The sequence below is a fragment of the Microcaecilia unicolor genome, chromosome 1 (genome assembly GCF_901765095.1).
Source record: "Microcaecilia unicolor chromosome 1, aMicUni1.1, whole genome shotgun sequence".
In the NCBI taxonomy this organism is placed as follows: domain Eukaryota; kingdom Metazoa; phylum Chordata; class Amphibia; order Gymnophiona; family Siphonopidae; genus Microcaecilia; species Microcaecilia unicolor.
In genome coordinates this window covers 268,903,157-268,919,499 of record NC_044031.1, presented here as the reverse complement: position 1 = coordinate 268,919,499, position 16,343 = coordinate 268,903,157, and the positions used below count along the sequence as shown (strand labels likewise).

Genomic DNA, 16,343 nt, shown 5'->3' with positions numbered 1-16,343 from the left:
TGCTTTCAATGGTTTCTTATAAAGTGGTAAAAATGTTTCTAGCTATATGGTAAGCAGCAATGTATTCTACAAAGGAGGACCAGAGACATTGAACAATTTAGCTCCAAGTGAGTTGAGCGTAATCACCCGGAATGAGGAAACTACCATCTAATTCTATGAGGGTGAGCTGAGTGTTCTTGGGGGAGCATATGAAACTAGAAGGATTTTTCAACTTCAGCCCATCTTGTCTCTCCCAAGTCACATTATCCTTGAAAACTCTCTTCCACCAATACACAATTCTCCCTCATCCTTACCCCAATTCCTCTGCCATCTTCTTCCAGACAGCCGCCATCATCCTGTCCTCCCAATCGCTGCAAGTTAGGTCTCCCTCCAATTTATTAACGCCTCATGACCTTTCCTAGAGTCTTCCCATATTCATTACCTCTGGACAACTGTTCTGTTTTCTTCCAGCATCATGGTTTTATGTGAGCTTGATCCGCGTGGGGTTCAAGCTTCTTCACTTTTCACACAGTCTCACAAGAATAGTGGGGGAGTTTTTATGCTGCATAATTCAAACACCCTAAGTACCATACAGTCCTGAAGGAAAACAAAGCAGTTGTTCTGGAGACAGTGCCAGAAAGTCTCTGGATTTGGTGAGGGAAAGTGTGTATTGAGCGAAAGAGAGTTAAGGAGCCACATCTGGTCCCTAGGCCTTGCAGTGTAAATCATTGCTATACTGCTTTATAATGGACATGTGTAACAATGACAACAGAAAAAAAAATCTCCTGGTTATAATGTAAATAACAAGGATTATTAATGTTAGACTCATGCTATAAATCATAATACAGAGAAAAAATGATCCCAATAAATATCTAGAACATCTTCAAGAGACAGCTGACCAATATTCAATTATTCCAGCATATGCAATTGAGGAATGGCATTGTCATGCAACCCAAAGATGTATGCCTCTACGTCCAACACTGCAGGAGCCAAGGGGTATGGTGCACTGGGTATCTCCGAGGCCAGGTAGCCACATAGCTGGGTGGGTGCAGAAGGAAGGATTGTGGAAGTGGTGTGGAGGGCACAGTGAGAGGAACACAGAGGCATAGAAAGAAGGAATAGACCCTGGTTGTTGATGGGCCTTGGCGGAGGGGGAGGAAGAAGGCACCTAAACATTACAGATACAGGGGCCCTCCACCCAGCAAGCTGGGTGGCCCCAGACCTGCCCACTAACCAGTACTCCCTGTTGGATTGTTGGGACATGGTCCCTGATAACCAGCCTTTCAGCATATTCTCTGGTGTGCTTTCTTACCCCCACCTACCTGAGAACCTGTACTATACATGGGAGTGCTATCAATGAGGCACCCCCATATGCATTGTTGTTGCTTGAGAACGAGAGGGTGAGATAACAACCAGCACAGCTTTGTTCACCCAAACTAACCTGACTCCCTAGCCTGTGCTAAGGTGTCCTGGCTTCCCAGGCCATGGATGCCCTCCATTGCCCCAGGTACAAATAAGTACCTGTATATACTATGTAAACCGTTTTGAATGTAGTTGCAAAAAAACACAGAAAAGCGGTATATCAAGTCCCATTTCCCTTTCCCCTTCCTGGGAAAGAGGCTGTGCACCATGTGCTTCATAGGGGTGAGGTTCACAATGTCTGCACCCGGCAGGTTAGCCCCAGCCTTGCACCTCGGAAACCTCTTCAGCTGCCTCCATTTCCTCTTGCAGTTCTCCACCAACCTATTTGCGTTGTAGACCACATTAAGCATTAAGTTGAGGGGGACCATTTTATTTTTTGTATTGTAATTCCCTAACATGTTAACTCACCCCCAAAAGCAACAGAATTCCAGCATTTTAAAAAACATTATCTCTGTTCTGTCCCCCTGGCTAGGTGTGTCCTGAGGACTGGGATGAGAACCCCTGCTATAGAAATATCATCTTGTCAAGACAGATGGGCAAGACATATGGATAATAACAAAATGCTTAGAGTGAAAACAGGGAAATTGAGTGAACTGGGTGGGTTATAGGAAGGATTAATCAAAGTCGGAGAAATTGTATTTAGGGTTTCTGATATTAGGTGTTTATCAGATGGAATTTTTCCTCTACACATTAATTGATTTGCTTGCTTTATTTTTGTCTATTAGATTGTAAGCTCTTTGAGCAGGGACTGTCTTTCTTCTATGTTTGTGCAGCGCTACGTACACTTTGTAGCACTATAAAAATACTAAATAGTAGTAGTGGTATTTTGGAGGTGATTAGGTGCTTTCCAAGGTCAGAAAAATAGGGGATTACCGGTGTATTTATATTGAGAAAAAATGCCTGGCTTTTTGGTGGCTTCCATTCAGTGACTCGAAATACAATTTTCTAGCATCAACCCCTTGTCCAAGCCCCAGTCCTCCTTCTTCTAGTTCCAGCATCAGCTATATTCTCCCAGTTCCATCAGCCTTCTTCTACTACCCCCAGCATTAGTAATAGCATCAGCCCCCACCCCCACCACAGCATCAGCCTCCCTTTATCCCAGCCTTTGCCTCTGCTCCATCCCCCTTCTCCTACCTAGCACAATGGTGGGAGCTTGTGCCTTTACTCCTGTCACTCTCCACTTCTTTAGCCAGCTTTGCTGCCAGTACAGTGGAAGGATTTGAAATGCAAGCACTGACACGTCCTGTTTCTCATAAGAATACAGAAAGAATCTATTTAAGAACATACGAGTAGCCATACTGGGGTCAGACCAATAGTCCATCTAGCCCAGTATCCTGGCATCCAGTGGCCAACCCAGATCAAGTACCTGTAAGAAACCCAATTAGCAGCAACATTCCTTGCCACCAATCCTGGGGCAAGCAGTTGCTTCCCCATGTCTGTCTCAATAGCAGATTATGGACTTTTCCTCCAGGAATTTGTCCAAACCTTTTTTACACTAACTGCAGTGGCGTACCAAGGGGGGCGGTCCGCCCCGGGTTCACGCCGCTGGGGGGGGGGTGCCGCACGCTTGTTAGCTCCGAGTCCGCTCGTTCCCTCCCTGCTGTTCCCTCTGCGCGGAACAGGTTACTTCCTGTTCCGGGGCAAAGGGAGCAGCAGGGAGGGAACGAGCAGACTCGGAGCTAACAGGCGCGCAGCACCCCTCCCCCAGCAGGTAAAAATGCACCCGGGGGGGTGTAGTTTCGCCGGGGTGGGTCGCGCTGCACCCGGGGGGGTGTAGTTTCGCCAGGGGGTGGCACATCAGCGATCCGCCCCAGGTGTCAGCCAGGCTAGGAACGCCACTGACTAACCGCTAACTGCTTTTCAGCTAGGAGAAAAGACGGCCGAAGGGAGACACGACAGAGGTACACAAAATAATGAGTGGAACGGGTAGACGTGAATTGCTCGTTCACTCCTTCCAAAAATACCAGGACTAGGGGGCACGCAATAAAGCCACAAAGTAGTAGATTCAAACCCCTCTTGCAGTGCTGGCAGCAGAGCCGACTAAAAAAGCAGAGAGTGATAGGAGCAAAGTCATGCTGTGACAGCAACTGCCAGGTGATATCATCGGAGTACCCAAGCAAGGACAATTTTCCAGGGTTTTTAGGTTATAACCACAGCGTTTTCGAGTTATAACTGAAAATCAAAAGCCCAATTATATTTGACTAAAGAAGCACTGCCAAAGTGACAATATTTAGAATGGTAGTGTAACAGCAAAAATATACAAATTCAAACAGCAAAAGTTACCTGCAGTTCAGCAGGAGCTATCTTAATAGGTTAATCAGGTGGCATGAATTTGCATATTTTTGATGATCCATCACTGTGGATATAAAAGAAAACAATATTCAGTTAGTAAGAGAAAACAACATGTTCCCTTAGTTTTCCCAGAACATACATTGACATTTAATTTTAACTTGCACATCAATTATGTTCAATCTTTTTTTAATTATTCTAATTTTTATTGAAAACTTATGAAGGAGTAACAACATAAGGATATTATACAAACATAGAGAAAAAAAAACAATCAAATCCCTAACCAAGCCAACACAAGTTTACAATTTTTATTACACCTACCCATTCCTATCGATCCCCTCTCCGTTCTTCCCCCTCCCCCAAACTATGGCAAGCAGGGGTACAAATTAGGAATATAAGAACTAGCATTTCAACCCAGACATTTTGTTAACATACAGAAGATAAAAGCATATAATACAATGACTTTGGCCGTATCTAATAATAACGCAGCAGAAGGAGATAATCCTGCTTATTTTTGAAGGAGAAGGGCGGCCATCTTCCGACACAAATCGGGAGATGGCCGCCCTTCTCCTAAAGGCGGCCAAGTCGGTATAATTGAATGCTGATTTTGGCCACCCTCAACTGATTCCGTCGCAGGGCCGGCCAAAGTTCAAGGGGGCATGTCGGCAGTGTACTGAAGGCGGGACGGGGGCATGGTTAACAGATGGCCGTCCTCGGCCGATAATGGAAAAAAGAAGGGCGGCCCTGATGAGCATTTGGCCGACTTTACTTGGTCCATTTATTTTCAGGACCAAGCCTCAAAAAGGTATCTGAACTGACCAGATGACCACTGGAGGGAATCGGGGATCACCTCCCCGTACTTCCCCAGTGGTCACCAACCCCCTCCCACCCTAAAAAAATAAAAATAAAAACATTTTTTCCAGCTTCTATGCCAGCCTCAAATGCCATACCCACCTCCATGACAGCAGTATGCAGGTCCCTGAAGCAGTTTTAGTGGGTGCAATGCACTTCAGGTAGGCGGACCCAGGCCCATCCCCCCCTACCTGTTCCGAACTGGTGTTAATTGAACCCCTTAATTTATTTAGCTAAAAAATAGTCCGCCCGATACTCAGTCCATGGCAGTAAATGGCGTCTGAGAAGCTTACAGCCGGGGGTTGAACTGATCCTAGATATTCAATACTGGGGCATGCATGGCTCCTGGCATTGAATATTCAGGTCTCACTGCCTTGCCCCTAATTTAACTAGTTAGGACAGTGGTTCAAGTTTATCACGTTTCAAGTTTTTTCAGGATTTACTATCCCACCAATCAAAAAGCATGTCTAGGTGGCTTACAAGCTAAAAATTATAGAAAAGAAAGAAAATAATAAAATATAAAGGTGGAGGGACAGGGTAGAACTACAATTTCTGATAGGATAGCAGAGGAGGGGATTGAAAAGGGAGGGTCTAACTGGTCTGTCGAGTCCAACAGGCTTGATTTCCATGGACTGCAATGGAGGATTAAGGCATATGCATCAGAAAAAAGAAACATTTTGAGTTCTGTTTTAAAATTTTGGAGAGACGTCTCATGCTGGATAGGCTGAGATAGTTTATTCCAAGCCAAAAAAAAAAGGGGGGGGGGGGGGCAATTTTCAAGGCCATTTTCATAAGTACAATGTTTTATCCACAAAAACGGGCTATTTGAAAAATGCCACCCAATCAGCAGAAATGTTCTTGGGGTGGGGATACAACACCATTGGGTAGTTTTGTATTTCCACATAAAACATAGGTGCAATTCTCTACAGCTACCTTTTACTTAGGCCATTTTCAATCTGATCAAAAGTCCACAGATAAAAATAGCCTTGAACTCTGTAGCAATGTGGACAGTATGAAACTCAAAGGGTGCATTTAAAGCCCGGTTTACCTATCGAAAAGGGATTGCACAACCACATATGCATAGAAAGTATGCACCTACTTTTATGTGATTTATGCATTGGTGCTCCCAGGGGTGCAGTCTGGGTAGTGCAGAGGCAGAGTTGTGATATACTCATGCATTTTATAAAATTTACAAGTACACGAACACAAGTGCAATGAAGCTACAAAGTAGTAAACTTTAAAAAAAACAGAGAAAATATTTCTTCACTGAACATGTAATTAAAGTCTGGAATTCATTGCCAGAGAATGTGGTAAAAGCAGTTAGCTTAGTAGGGTTTAAAAAAGGTTTGGATACCTTCCTAAAGTAAGAATCCATAACCCATTATTAAGATGGACTTGGGGAAAATCCACTGCTTATTTCTAGGATAAGCAGCAAAAAAATGTATTGTTCTGTTTCTGGATCTTGCCATGTACTTGTAACCTGGATTGGCCACTGTTGGAAACAGGATGCTGGGCTTGATGGACCTTTGGTCTGTCCCAGTATGGCTTTTAATCAGGTTGTTCAGGCTGTTGTCATTAGTCCAACATTTGCACATTATTGGGTCTCGAAGTTGCCTTTTTGGACTTTTCATATTAGTAGCCCATTATAAAATTACCCACGAACTCTCGGATTCTATATATGGTGCCCAAAATATGCTGCTTAGAGATACGCACGCAACTAAACTGTTTAACAAGCCAATCAGTGCCAATAATTTGATGCCAATTGGCACAATTTTGAACATGCATGCACATCTTGCTACTTGCTATTCTATAACAATGTGCACCCAAATGCTATAACGCACAACCCAAAAGGGGGCATGACCATTGGAGGTGAATGGGTGGGTCAGGGACATTGCTAAAATTTGCATGCAGTGTTATAGAATACTGGGGATGCGCGCCCAAATTCGGTGCTGAGAATTACTCCTGGTTTCAGAAAGCGTAAGTCCTGGCACCCAAATTTGGGCACTGAAATCGGCGCTCAATGCTGTTCTATAATGGGCGATCATTGAGCATAGCACTTAACGATTTTTTTTCTGTGACTATTTTTGAGTGCCATTTACTGAATCTAGCCCAAAGTGTCTCTTGTTGATTAAGTTTCATTCACTCCAATGAAGCCATTATGCTGGGCTTTGTTTTTCCAATGAGGTCAGCAGTTGTTCCTCAAAGAAGATAAGTTGATCCACTTCAAAACAGTCACTTGATTTGGAAACTACTTTTTGCAGATGCTCCTTGATCTCATTTTCATCAGCATTTTGCTGTCTTGCTGTCTTGAGGTAGCCGTAAACTTTTTCAAATACTTCTGCCCCGAGATTCTGGACTGCTGATCTAAAAAAAAAAGAAAAAAAGGAACAATGTATGCAGAAAAGTTATAAAGCAGAAGGTAGTTTCAATGGGGTGTAGCATCGGGGTTAGATCAATAGGGTGAAAATCTGGGAAGCCATCATACAACTCCCGCTGACATTCCATGAGACCTAGGCAAGTCTCTTTACCCACTGTTACCTTAGATACAATCTGTGAAATCTTTTGTGGGTTGGCATTTGATATGGATACAGGTGAGCACCTGGTATATCTGCATACATAGCTACATTTTGTGCAAAGTTTCTCATGCATAACCAGTTGTGACAATGTATTAAAAATTTTTTTAACAAAAATGTTCTCCTTGCTGCCACTGGTGCTTTACTAGAAGCCATTGTCCCCTACCCTCCACCTAGAGAGAGGTTCTCAGATTCCTGGTGGAGCTGTGGACCCCCATCCTCTTTCTCCCAGCCCTGATCCAACTTTCAAATTGGAAACATGGGGCCTCTTGCGCCCCACCTCCCCCCTGAAAAGCCATGTCTCTTCCAAAAGAAAATCATTGGGCAAGCCCCTTCCTGACTCCAGACTCACCTCCAAAGTGGCAAATATAGCAATGTGGCAAAAGCAACTTCCACGTGCTTCTCCCCTGCTGCTACCATCTGGAAAAATGGTGGTACCTGATCAAGCCCCAAACTTTTAGAAGGACCAGGGCTTGCCATGATGGGAAAGAGCTTATCAAGTAACTCAGAATTTTCCACTTACAGCCCCTCATTGGAGCTGCATAGAGGGTAGGCAACTAGCTCACAAAGAATTTGAGCCTAAGATAAGAGGGCTCTCTGACACACCAGTAGCCCTTTTACACAGATGCTCCCGCTGTATATATAGGCTGCAAGGCAGGCAAAATTAACAGCTTGTTGAAATGTACTTGCTCTTTTTGTAAAAACAGCCCCATGGAATCTTTTTGTGTGTGCTTGTTTTCACAGAACTGGATATTAATGAGCTGATTTGTATGATTTTGTATCACAGTAGCTCATTATTGCAAAACTTAGAGAAACTCTTACATGTCACAAACTAGGTATAAATATTGTGTGCTATTTTGCATGAGAAGCCCATTTTTGCAAAGTAATTTCACACTTCAGTCTCTTAGACTGTAAATCCTATTCAGAATAGGGAAATACTTACTGTCCCCTGAACATAACTTATCTTAAGTCAAACACAAAAAACCCCTGGCTTCAGGTTTTGAAATGGAAACTTCCAATATGGAAATATTGGAAGCTTTTAGACAGCACGTCTCATAGAAACCTATTGAAAGTTCTGCATTCAATTTTCAGTCACAGAATGATCAAGATAGCCGATTAATTTTAGCCAATTATCCTTAGCCAAATTTTCTTTTGTCAAGCTTACTGGGAATTGTAGATCCAACATGTTTTCAAGACTTCCACTAAACCTTGGCAACTATTGCTCCATAATCCTTCATACTCAGAGACTATTTTCCTTATTTTAGAAGCATCTCTATGTGTAAACAGTAGCTTTTACATATGTAGATTGGTATACACTTGTAAAAGCCATTTTATAAAAGGATGCTGTTTACATGTGATGATGTTCACCATGCTTACATTGCCAGGAGGTGTGGTAAGAATGGGGAAACAGAGCGGTTGGGATGGGCCTAACATGTTGACTTGGATTCTCCATCTTACAAGGGGAATACACATAGATAATAGAAAATCTAGACATTGACTTATGAACCTGCCCCCATGCATATATAAGTACCTGTCTTAGGTTCAGATACCAATTCGAGTTCTGCCCCCCCCCCCCCAATCACCCTGCCAGCCTTTTGATGCCTCCCCTCAAGTCATGTGCTTCCTGAATCCTTCCTCAACACCCCCAGCAACAACAAACCCTCACAAAACATCCAATAACCTCACCTCAAACCCCCAAAAATCTGATCCTTAGCAAGCACCCCCCCAGAAACAAGATCCTTCACCTGACCCCCCCCCCCCCCCCCACCTCAGTAACGTCAACCCCCTATTCCTGCCTCCCTTTATTGGGGTCCATGTCTATTGGGAGCAGAAGTAATTCCAACTTGCTCCTGACCTTATGCCCCCAGGTTCAAAAAATGAGGATTAAGAGCAGGTGTGAGTGGGGATCATTACGGCTCTCGTTAGATCTGGTTAGGATGAGGATAGGGATCGGGGGATATAGAGTGGTCTGTCAGGGAGGGCCTTAAGGGGTTCACTGTTGCTGGGGGAAGTGAGTAGAGGTGTCACTTGGAGGGAGGAATTGGATACCTGGAGGGGGGGGGGGGAATTGGATGCTTGGAGGGGGTCATTGTTGCCAGGGGTATCAGAGAGGGAAACAGATTGTTTACATGGGGAGTGGAAGGAATTGGAAAGTAGGAGTGATTGGGCAGAATTATGCCTAAGGAAGTGATTGAGGGGAACAAGAGCTACAGCATTGGGGCACGTACAGAGCAGGAGCAGAGATTTTAAAAAGCTGTTCCTATACACGAGTAGAGCCATATTAGACATCTGTCTTCCCCATATGCAACTTTTTGAATTGCTGCTTCCTTTAAAGATGGGCAGCCGGTACTTTCTTTCACTTCTGCTGAAGGGCAACTCTCCTGAGGCAATGAAGGATAATCCAAAAATTGGAACTACAATAACCTTCACTATTATAGTAAAAAGTAATGCATCAAATGTAATAATCTTAAAGAAGTGAAGACCTCAGAAATGTGAACATAAGCAGAGATGCTCTAATACTGCCACTTTTTAGCATGGGTCTGACGCATTATTATTGATATTTTTTTTGTATGTCCAACTTCTGCTTCCTGCTACTGGAACGTCCTGATGATTCATGCACCCACTGCTGCTATGTGTTGTGTTGCAAACTGATGGTGAATCCGCTGCTATTCTGCCCAGGTTGTTCCCACAGTCCGTACTGTATGACATGCTGAATGAAATATCTCCGTGGGCTATAGTCTGGGGACCCTTACAGAAGATAAAATCCACAGAAAATCTGCACCTTTCATTTTACAGAAATTATGGATGGAAACTTGATCCTATTGCCACATTAGGTACCAGGGACATGGGGAAAACCCTTACTATTTTTTTTGGTCATTTTTGTTTTGATTTGGTGTGGGTTGTTTCATTTTAGATTATGCTAACATTAAACACTGCACACACCAGCATGTGTGTTAAATAAAACAGAGCATACTAAAACAAAATGAAAATGACCTTTCAAAGACAAATACATCACAAGCAATATCTGTACTAATATATGCAACTTACTAACTGCATCTTTCTATTTAGGTTAATAAAGCAGAGAAATTATAATCAGGGCAGTTAATCAGTAGAAGGTGATACCAGCAGGATTAGAAAACAGCTCTGAAGCTGCCAACAAGATAGCTAGTGTCAGAAATGTCAACATCTGCCTCCTCAAGAGAAACCATCAGGTGTTACTTATGTATTTATTTCGATTTCGCTCACACCTTTTTCAGTAGTAGCTCAAGGTGAGTTATATTGAGGTATATTTCTCTGTCCCAGGAGGGCTGACAATCTAAGTTTGTACCTGTGGCAATGGAGGGTTAAGTGACTTACCCAAGATCATAACGAGCAGTAGTGGGATTTAAACCAGCCACCTCTGGATTGCAAGACCGGTGCTCTAACCACTAGGCCACTCCTGAAAATACACCTTCGTAGCAAACAAATGTCACACACAGCAATATCTTACTAAGGGGTCCTTTTCCTAATGCACTAATGGATTTGGCATGCACCAATGATTAGCATGCACTAAATGATAAGAAACCCATTATAATTCTATGGGTTTGTTGTTGCTGGGGGTGTTGAGGAAGGAATATTTCAAAGGTATTAATCCGCAAACGAACCTTTTCCGGAGATGGGAAGGCGGTAGAACGAGAGGGCATGAAATGAGATTGAAGGGGGCAGACTTAAGAAAAATGTCAGGAAGTATTTTTTCACGGAGAGGGTGGTGGATGCTTGGAATGCCCTCCCGCGGGAGGTGGTGGAGAGGAAAACAGTAACGGAATTCAAACATGAGTGGGATAAACATAAAGGAATCCTGTTCAGAAGGAAGGGATCCTCAGGAGCTTAGCCTTGAATGGGTGGCAGAGACGGTTGGGAGGCGGGGCTAGTGCTGGGCAGACTTATACGGTCTGTGCCAGGGCTGGTGGTTGGGAGGCGGGGATAGTACTGGGCGGACTTATACGGTCTGTGCCCTGAAAAAGACAGGTACAAATCAAGGTAAGGTATACACAAAAAACTAGCACATATGAGTTTATCTTGTTGGGCAGACTGGATGGACTGTGCAGGTTTTTTTCTGCCGTCATTTACTATGTTACTATGTTATCTAGCACGCACTAAATCTGTTAGTGCACCTTAGTAAAATGACCCCTAAGAGAGGAAAAAACATACCAGTTCTGAATATTTCAAACTTGGCATTCAGAGACACAGTAGAATGTCTGAGAAAATTAGAAGAGACTAATGGTCCAACTATTTGATTAGGAACAAAAGAACAGGAGAAACCTCTACGATGGATCCACACAGTGCACAAGAAGTAGAGGCTGACCACTGACTAGACCAACTCGGGAGATGATGTTGCTGAAAATACTTTATTGATTGTTCAAGGGACCCGACATGGTCTGTGTTTCGACGCCCAAAGGCATCTGCCTCAGGGGTCACAAAGGGTATTCACAGGGCACATATGTAAAATGGATTTATAAACAAGGGTGAACTCTATGAAGGAGGAGTAGCCTAGTGGTTAAGGTGGTGGACTTTGGTCCTGAGGAACTGAGTTCAATTCCCACTTCAGGCACAGGCAGCTCCTTGTGACTCTGGGCAAGTCACTTAACCCTCCATTGCCCCATGTAAGCTGCATTGAGCCTGCCATGAGTGGGAAAGTGTGGGGTACAAATGTAACAAAAAAAATAAAATGAGTTTCCTACACACACCAATTTGGTGGAGAAAGAAAAAAAAAACAACAGTGCTTCATTAGCATGGATTTATATGTGTTGTGCGCTGGTGTCTATACAAGGCTTTGCCCACTATTAGCTTGTGCACAAAGCTTGTTTTTACATTGTGCTAACACCAAGCTAACCAACATGCAAAGCCTAGCACACTTTATTGCACTGGCTCCTGTGTTTCTTTTCCTTCAATATTTGGTTGGTAGTATCGCAGTTAGAATACAATACTGCAATCCTAAAAAGGCTTGGTTCTGTGGTGAAGGGGCTAGATGGATTCTCGGACAGGGATGCATATGCTGGTGGGTTTACATACATATATATATATATATATATTATTATTTATTTTATTTTTTTTTAATAAATATTCATTTTCTTGATGTCAGCCTGTCTCTCTGTTGTAGTCATTTGGACATCAAATCTTCATCTGAAATGTAATCTGAGAAGGATCGAGTATTTTTAATTTTCCTCTTTCTCCGAGTCTCCCCAGCTCTCTTACTTGAGCTTTTCAACTCTCCAGGCATACTTTTTAATTTCATTCCATTTTCCCAGTATCATATTTCTAATCTTACAAAATCCCGTCAACAATAATTGCTCAATATCTCTAGCATTTGTCCATATCTTTATTTTGATTTTGTGAATACTCTAACCAAGCTTCAGTAATCTCTAGAGTTGGCTAATGCAATTCCATTCTTAGTAATCTTCCTTACTCACTCATTTTATCTCTCCAGCCTCCTGGGATAATCTTGGAATTAACAGCTAGTTTATCTCTCACCCTCTGTGTTTTGTTCAGAATATGCTTAGAAACTAGAAGAAACTTTCATTTTCTGTGCTTGAATGTATCATCAAGTTCAGTTTTCATTTTCTTTTCACTATACATGTTCCTGCCTTTTATCTATATTTTGATTTTTTTTCCGAGTTTCAAAACAAAAATACCTACATACATACACATAGTAGAATAAAATTGGCACAACAACAAAAAACAACACAAAAAAGAGATACTAGGTAGATACAATAAAAACGAAAGGGCTAGTGGCATAACTAGAACTGAATGGGTCGTGAGTGGAAAAATTAAGATGGGCCCTATAACACTGTGGCCTAGATGACAGAGATGAACATTCCCTATTTCATACAGAGAATCCATGTCTGTGTGGGGAAACAGATTGTCTGTGTTTACAGCTGTCCCTGCATTGCCGGTTCTCCCCTCCTCCCAAAGCAAGCCTCACCTTAGATCAGCTTTCCTTACCCACTGGTACCAGACTTCTCCTAGCAATTGCCTTCCACGACAGCACCCTGACTCAATAGCTCTCAACTCCAGCAAATAGCACCCAACCCCCCCCCCCCCAAGAACCCAACATGTGGCAGTATCCCCCAAGTTCCCTCCCCCCCACTGAGGCAAGTCATTTCAAAATTCACTCTTCCCCAGCAGAACCCCCCCTTCCTTCCACCTCCAAGACACAAGGAGGGCGCAAGTAGGCAACACTCCTGCCCCACTACATATGAGGGACCCCCAATAAGCCTGATGGGTCAGCGGGGTGGAAAATTAGGGGGTATATGGGAGGGAGATAAATTTTGAAGTGCCTGGCCCCAATGGGGGTAGGAGGAAATTTGGCGGAGGCTGCCATGTGTTAGGCTCTTGCCCACATTTCAGGGTCCTCCCCTGCCACATGGGGGACAAGTTTTTGGGAGGGGAGGGTTGGGTACTGTTTGGTGGGGGTTATATGCCCTGTTGGGGGTCAGATGATGTTAATGAGGGGGAAAAGGTACAGCCATAGAAGGCAGTGCTGGAGGGGGAGGGGGTTAAGTGCCACTGGGTAGAGAAAGGTGGCATTGGGATGGGGGGATACTATGCTAGAATTGGAGCCATTTACAGAGGAAGCAGAGATTTTAGAAAGCTGTTCCCACAGGGGTGCTGTTGAGTAAGATCCAAGATGGAAGCTTAAGCCAGGTGCTCCTACTACCCCAGGCAGAATTTGGTTGCAAACAGCGCTTCTAAAAGCTTGAAATATGCCTGTTGTAGTGCTACCTTTACGGGTACATATAGCGATGAAACCTATGAAATTAGAGTACACATCTCCGTCTGCACAGGAAATTAAATGCTCTAAATATAAGCCACCATTACTGCATAAAAGGCAGGATATCTCTCCAAGCGGTAATGATAAAAATCTTACAAATTAAAGATCTCCTCAAGGAAAATAAGGATGGCTGTCAGGTATTGGAAGATATTTCTAGTCTGAAGCAGCAATTTGGGGATACTTCACAGTGCGTTCATTGCATATAGGCAAAGATGGCGGCACAGGCTGACACCCTGTTGGAAGTACAGCATAATACCAAATGTGTAGCGCCTTTGGAGAGAAAGTTTGAGGACATGAATAATGGAATACGCAGCAGCAATGTCAGAATATTGGGTTTACAGGAGGGCCTGGAATCAAACAATATGTTTGTTACTTTATTTGTAGTATAATATTCCCATTTATATCAGGATGTACCTGTCTGGTTGATCTGGAATGTGTGTTTTCTTTGATTGTGTTGGTAGCAATTACTCAGCAGCAGATTCACTTTTGTGAGTTATGGATATATGAAAGTGCACAAGGGTTTATATGTTTTGTGCTTGCCTGCTTGATTTTTCAGTTAGTTTATGAGGGCCAGTATGGGTCATTCTCAAAATGCCTCTGATAAGCTTTTGTTCCCTGAATGTTAAAGGGGTAAATAACTCCATTAAACAGACAAAAATTCAATTATATTTACATAATGAAAATGCTGATGTGGTTTTCTTGAAAGAGACATATCTGATAGTCAAAGATTCTCTTAAGTTGGCCGATTAGTACTATATGATTTTGGAATAGTCACCTGCATTATATAAAAAGGATGGTGTTACTATTCTCCTTCAGGCCAACTTGATGGGCACTTTACTTTCCTCTCAGAAGGATACAGAGGGTTGCTGGGTTCTCACTACAGTGCAATTGAAAATTGAAACCCTTAGTTGTTTAAATATATATACACCCCCCCCCCCCCCCAAATGAAGATGATGCCCTTTTTTTAAAGACTATAGCAGATAAAATTTTGGAGGATCTCCTATCTCTTCTTATTGTAAGTGGAGATTTCAATTTAGTATTGAATCCTGTAACAAATCGCAGGTCCTCAGCTAGAATCCAAGATTATAAATCTAGATTGGTACTTACTATCCATGATGTGGCTTTAGTATACCCTTGGAGAGAGCAGCATCCAATTACCTTTCATTCAATCCCACAAAATACTTTTTCTCATATTGATTACTTTCTCATTTTTACTTGTCTTATGTTTAAAGTACTACCGACTGATATAGAAGCTACCAATATCACTGATCACACTGTGGTTAAATTAGCTCTTAGAAGTAGTAATTTGATATCCCATAGTAGAGAATTGCATTTTAATAATGGTCTTTTGGTGGATACTAATTTCTGCACTCTTATCAAGGTGAAATTCTTTTAAAGCTACAATTAGAGGAGTTATTATTACATATGCTGTAAAGAAAAAGAAACAAAGAGAGGCCAATCTTTGTAGATTGGAGACTGGGATTAAATCCCTGGAAAACATTATGTTGCAGAAGCTTTACAGCAGCTTCGTGAACTGCAGTATCAATATAAGGATTGGAGTAGCCGCCTAATGGTTACTGCAGTGGACTGAGAACCTGGGGAACTGGGTTCTATTCCAAATGCAGCTCCTTGTGATTCAAGTCACTTAACCCTCCATTGCCACCAGGTACAAAGTAAGTACCTGTATATAATATGTCTAACTTCCCCTACCTGGGATACCAACTCTGGAACGCTCTACCGAGATACATTCGATCAACTAGTGAATACCTTCCCTTTAGGAAACTATTGAAAACCCATCTATTCAAACAGATTTACCCGAACGACTTGACCTACCATAAGCAAACATAAGCAACCCATCCATTTCCGGTTCATTTTATTAACAACAATGACTCAGGAATTACTTCCTACCAACCTTCTTATCCTCCATGCTCTTCCCCTACCTCTTCTTTATCGCTCCACTTCCTTACCTATCCCTATCCTTTCTCTCATACCTCTTTTATCCCATTTACCCCTTGTTCATTTGTCCTACCACATACCTCCTTTGTTGATTTTGATACTACAGATTGTATTCTCTTGTTACTATGTAAGCCGCATTGAGCCTGCGATGAGCGGGAAACCACGGGGTACAAATGTAATAAATAAATAAATGTCAACTGCTTTGATTGCAACCATAGAACGGCAGTATATCAAATCCCATCCCCATTCCCCTTTCTTGTACAGTAAGCTCAACAAAAGGTCTTTCAGCAGGCCTCCTCATACTACGAGGGGGCAAATAGGATGGGCCATTTGTTGGCTTCAAACCAAAAAGGACCACCAGAGGGTCTTCTCCATAATTGAGTATGATGATCATGTTTACACAGAAGATACCAAAATTTTGCTGCACTGTGAGGAAGTATACAGAACATTGTCCCTCACCC

General features: G+C 42.7%; 1 protein-coding gene across 1 annotated transcript in view; it reads right to left on the bottom strand.

The window, feature by feature from the left end:
• Positions 1-6,604: 6,604 nt before the first annotated feature.
• Positions 6,605-16,343, bottom strand: part of NEK11 (NIMA related kinase 11) — a 489,228-nt gene continuing 479,489 nt past the window's right edge. Inside the window, 1 exon segment of the mRNA XM_030206452.1 lies at positions 6,605-6,906. Coding sequence (XP_030062312.1) covers positions 6,699-6,906 — 208 coding nt within the window. The 3' untranslated portion in view covers positions 6,605-6,698.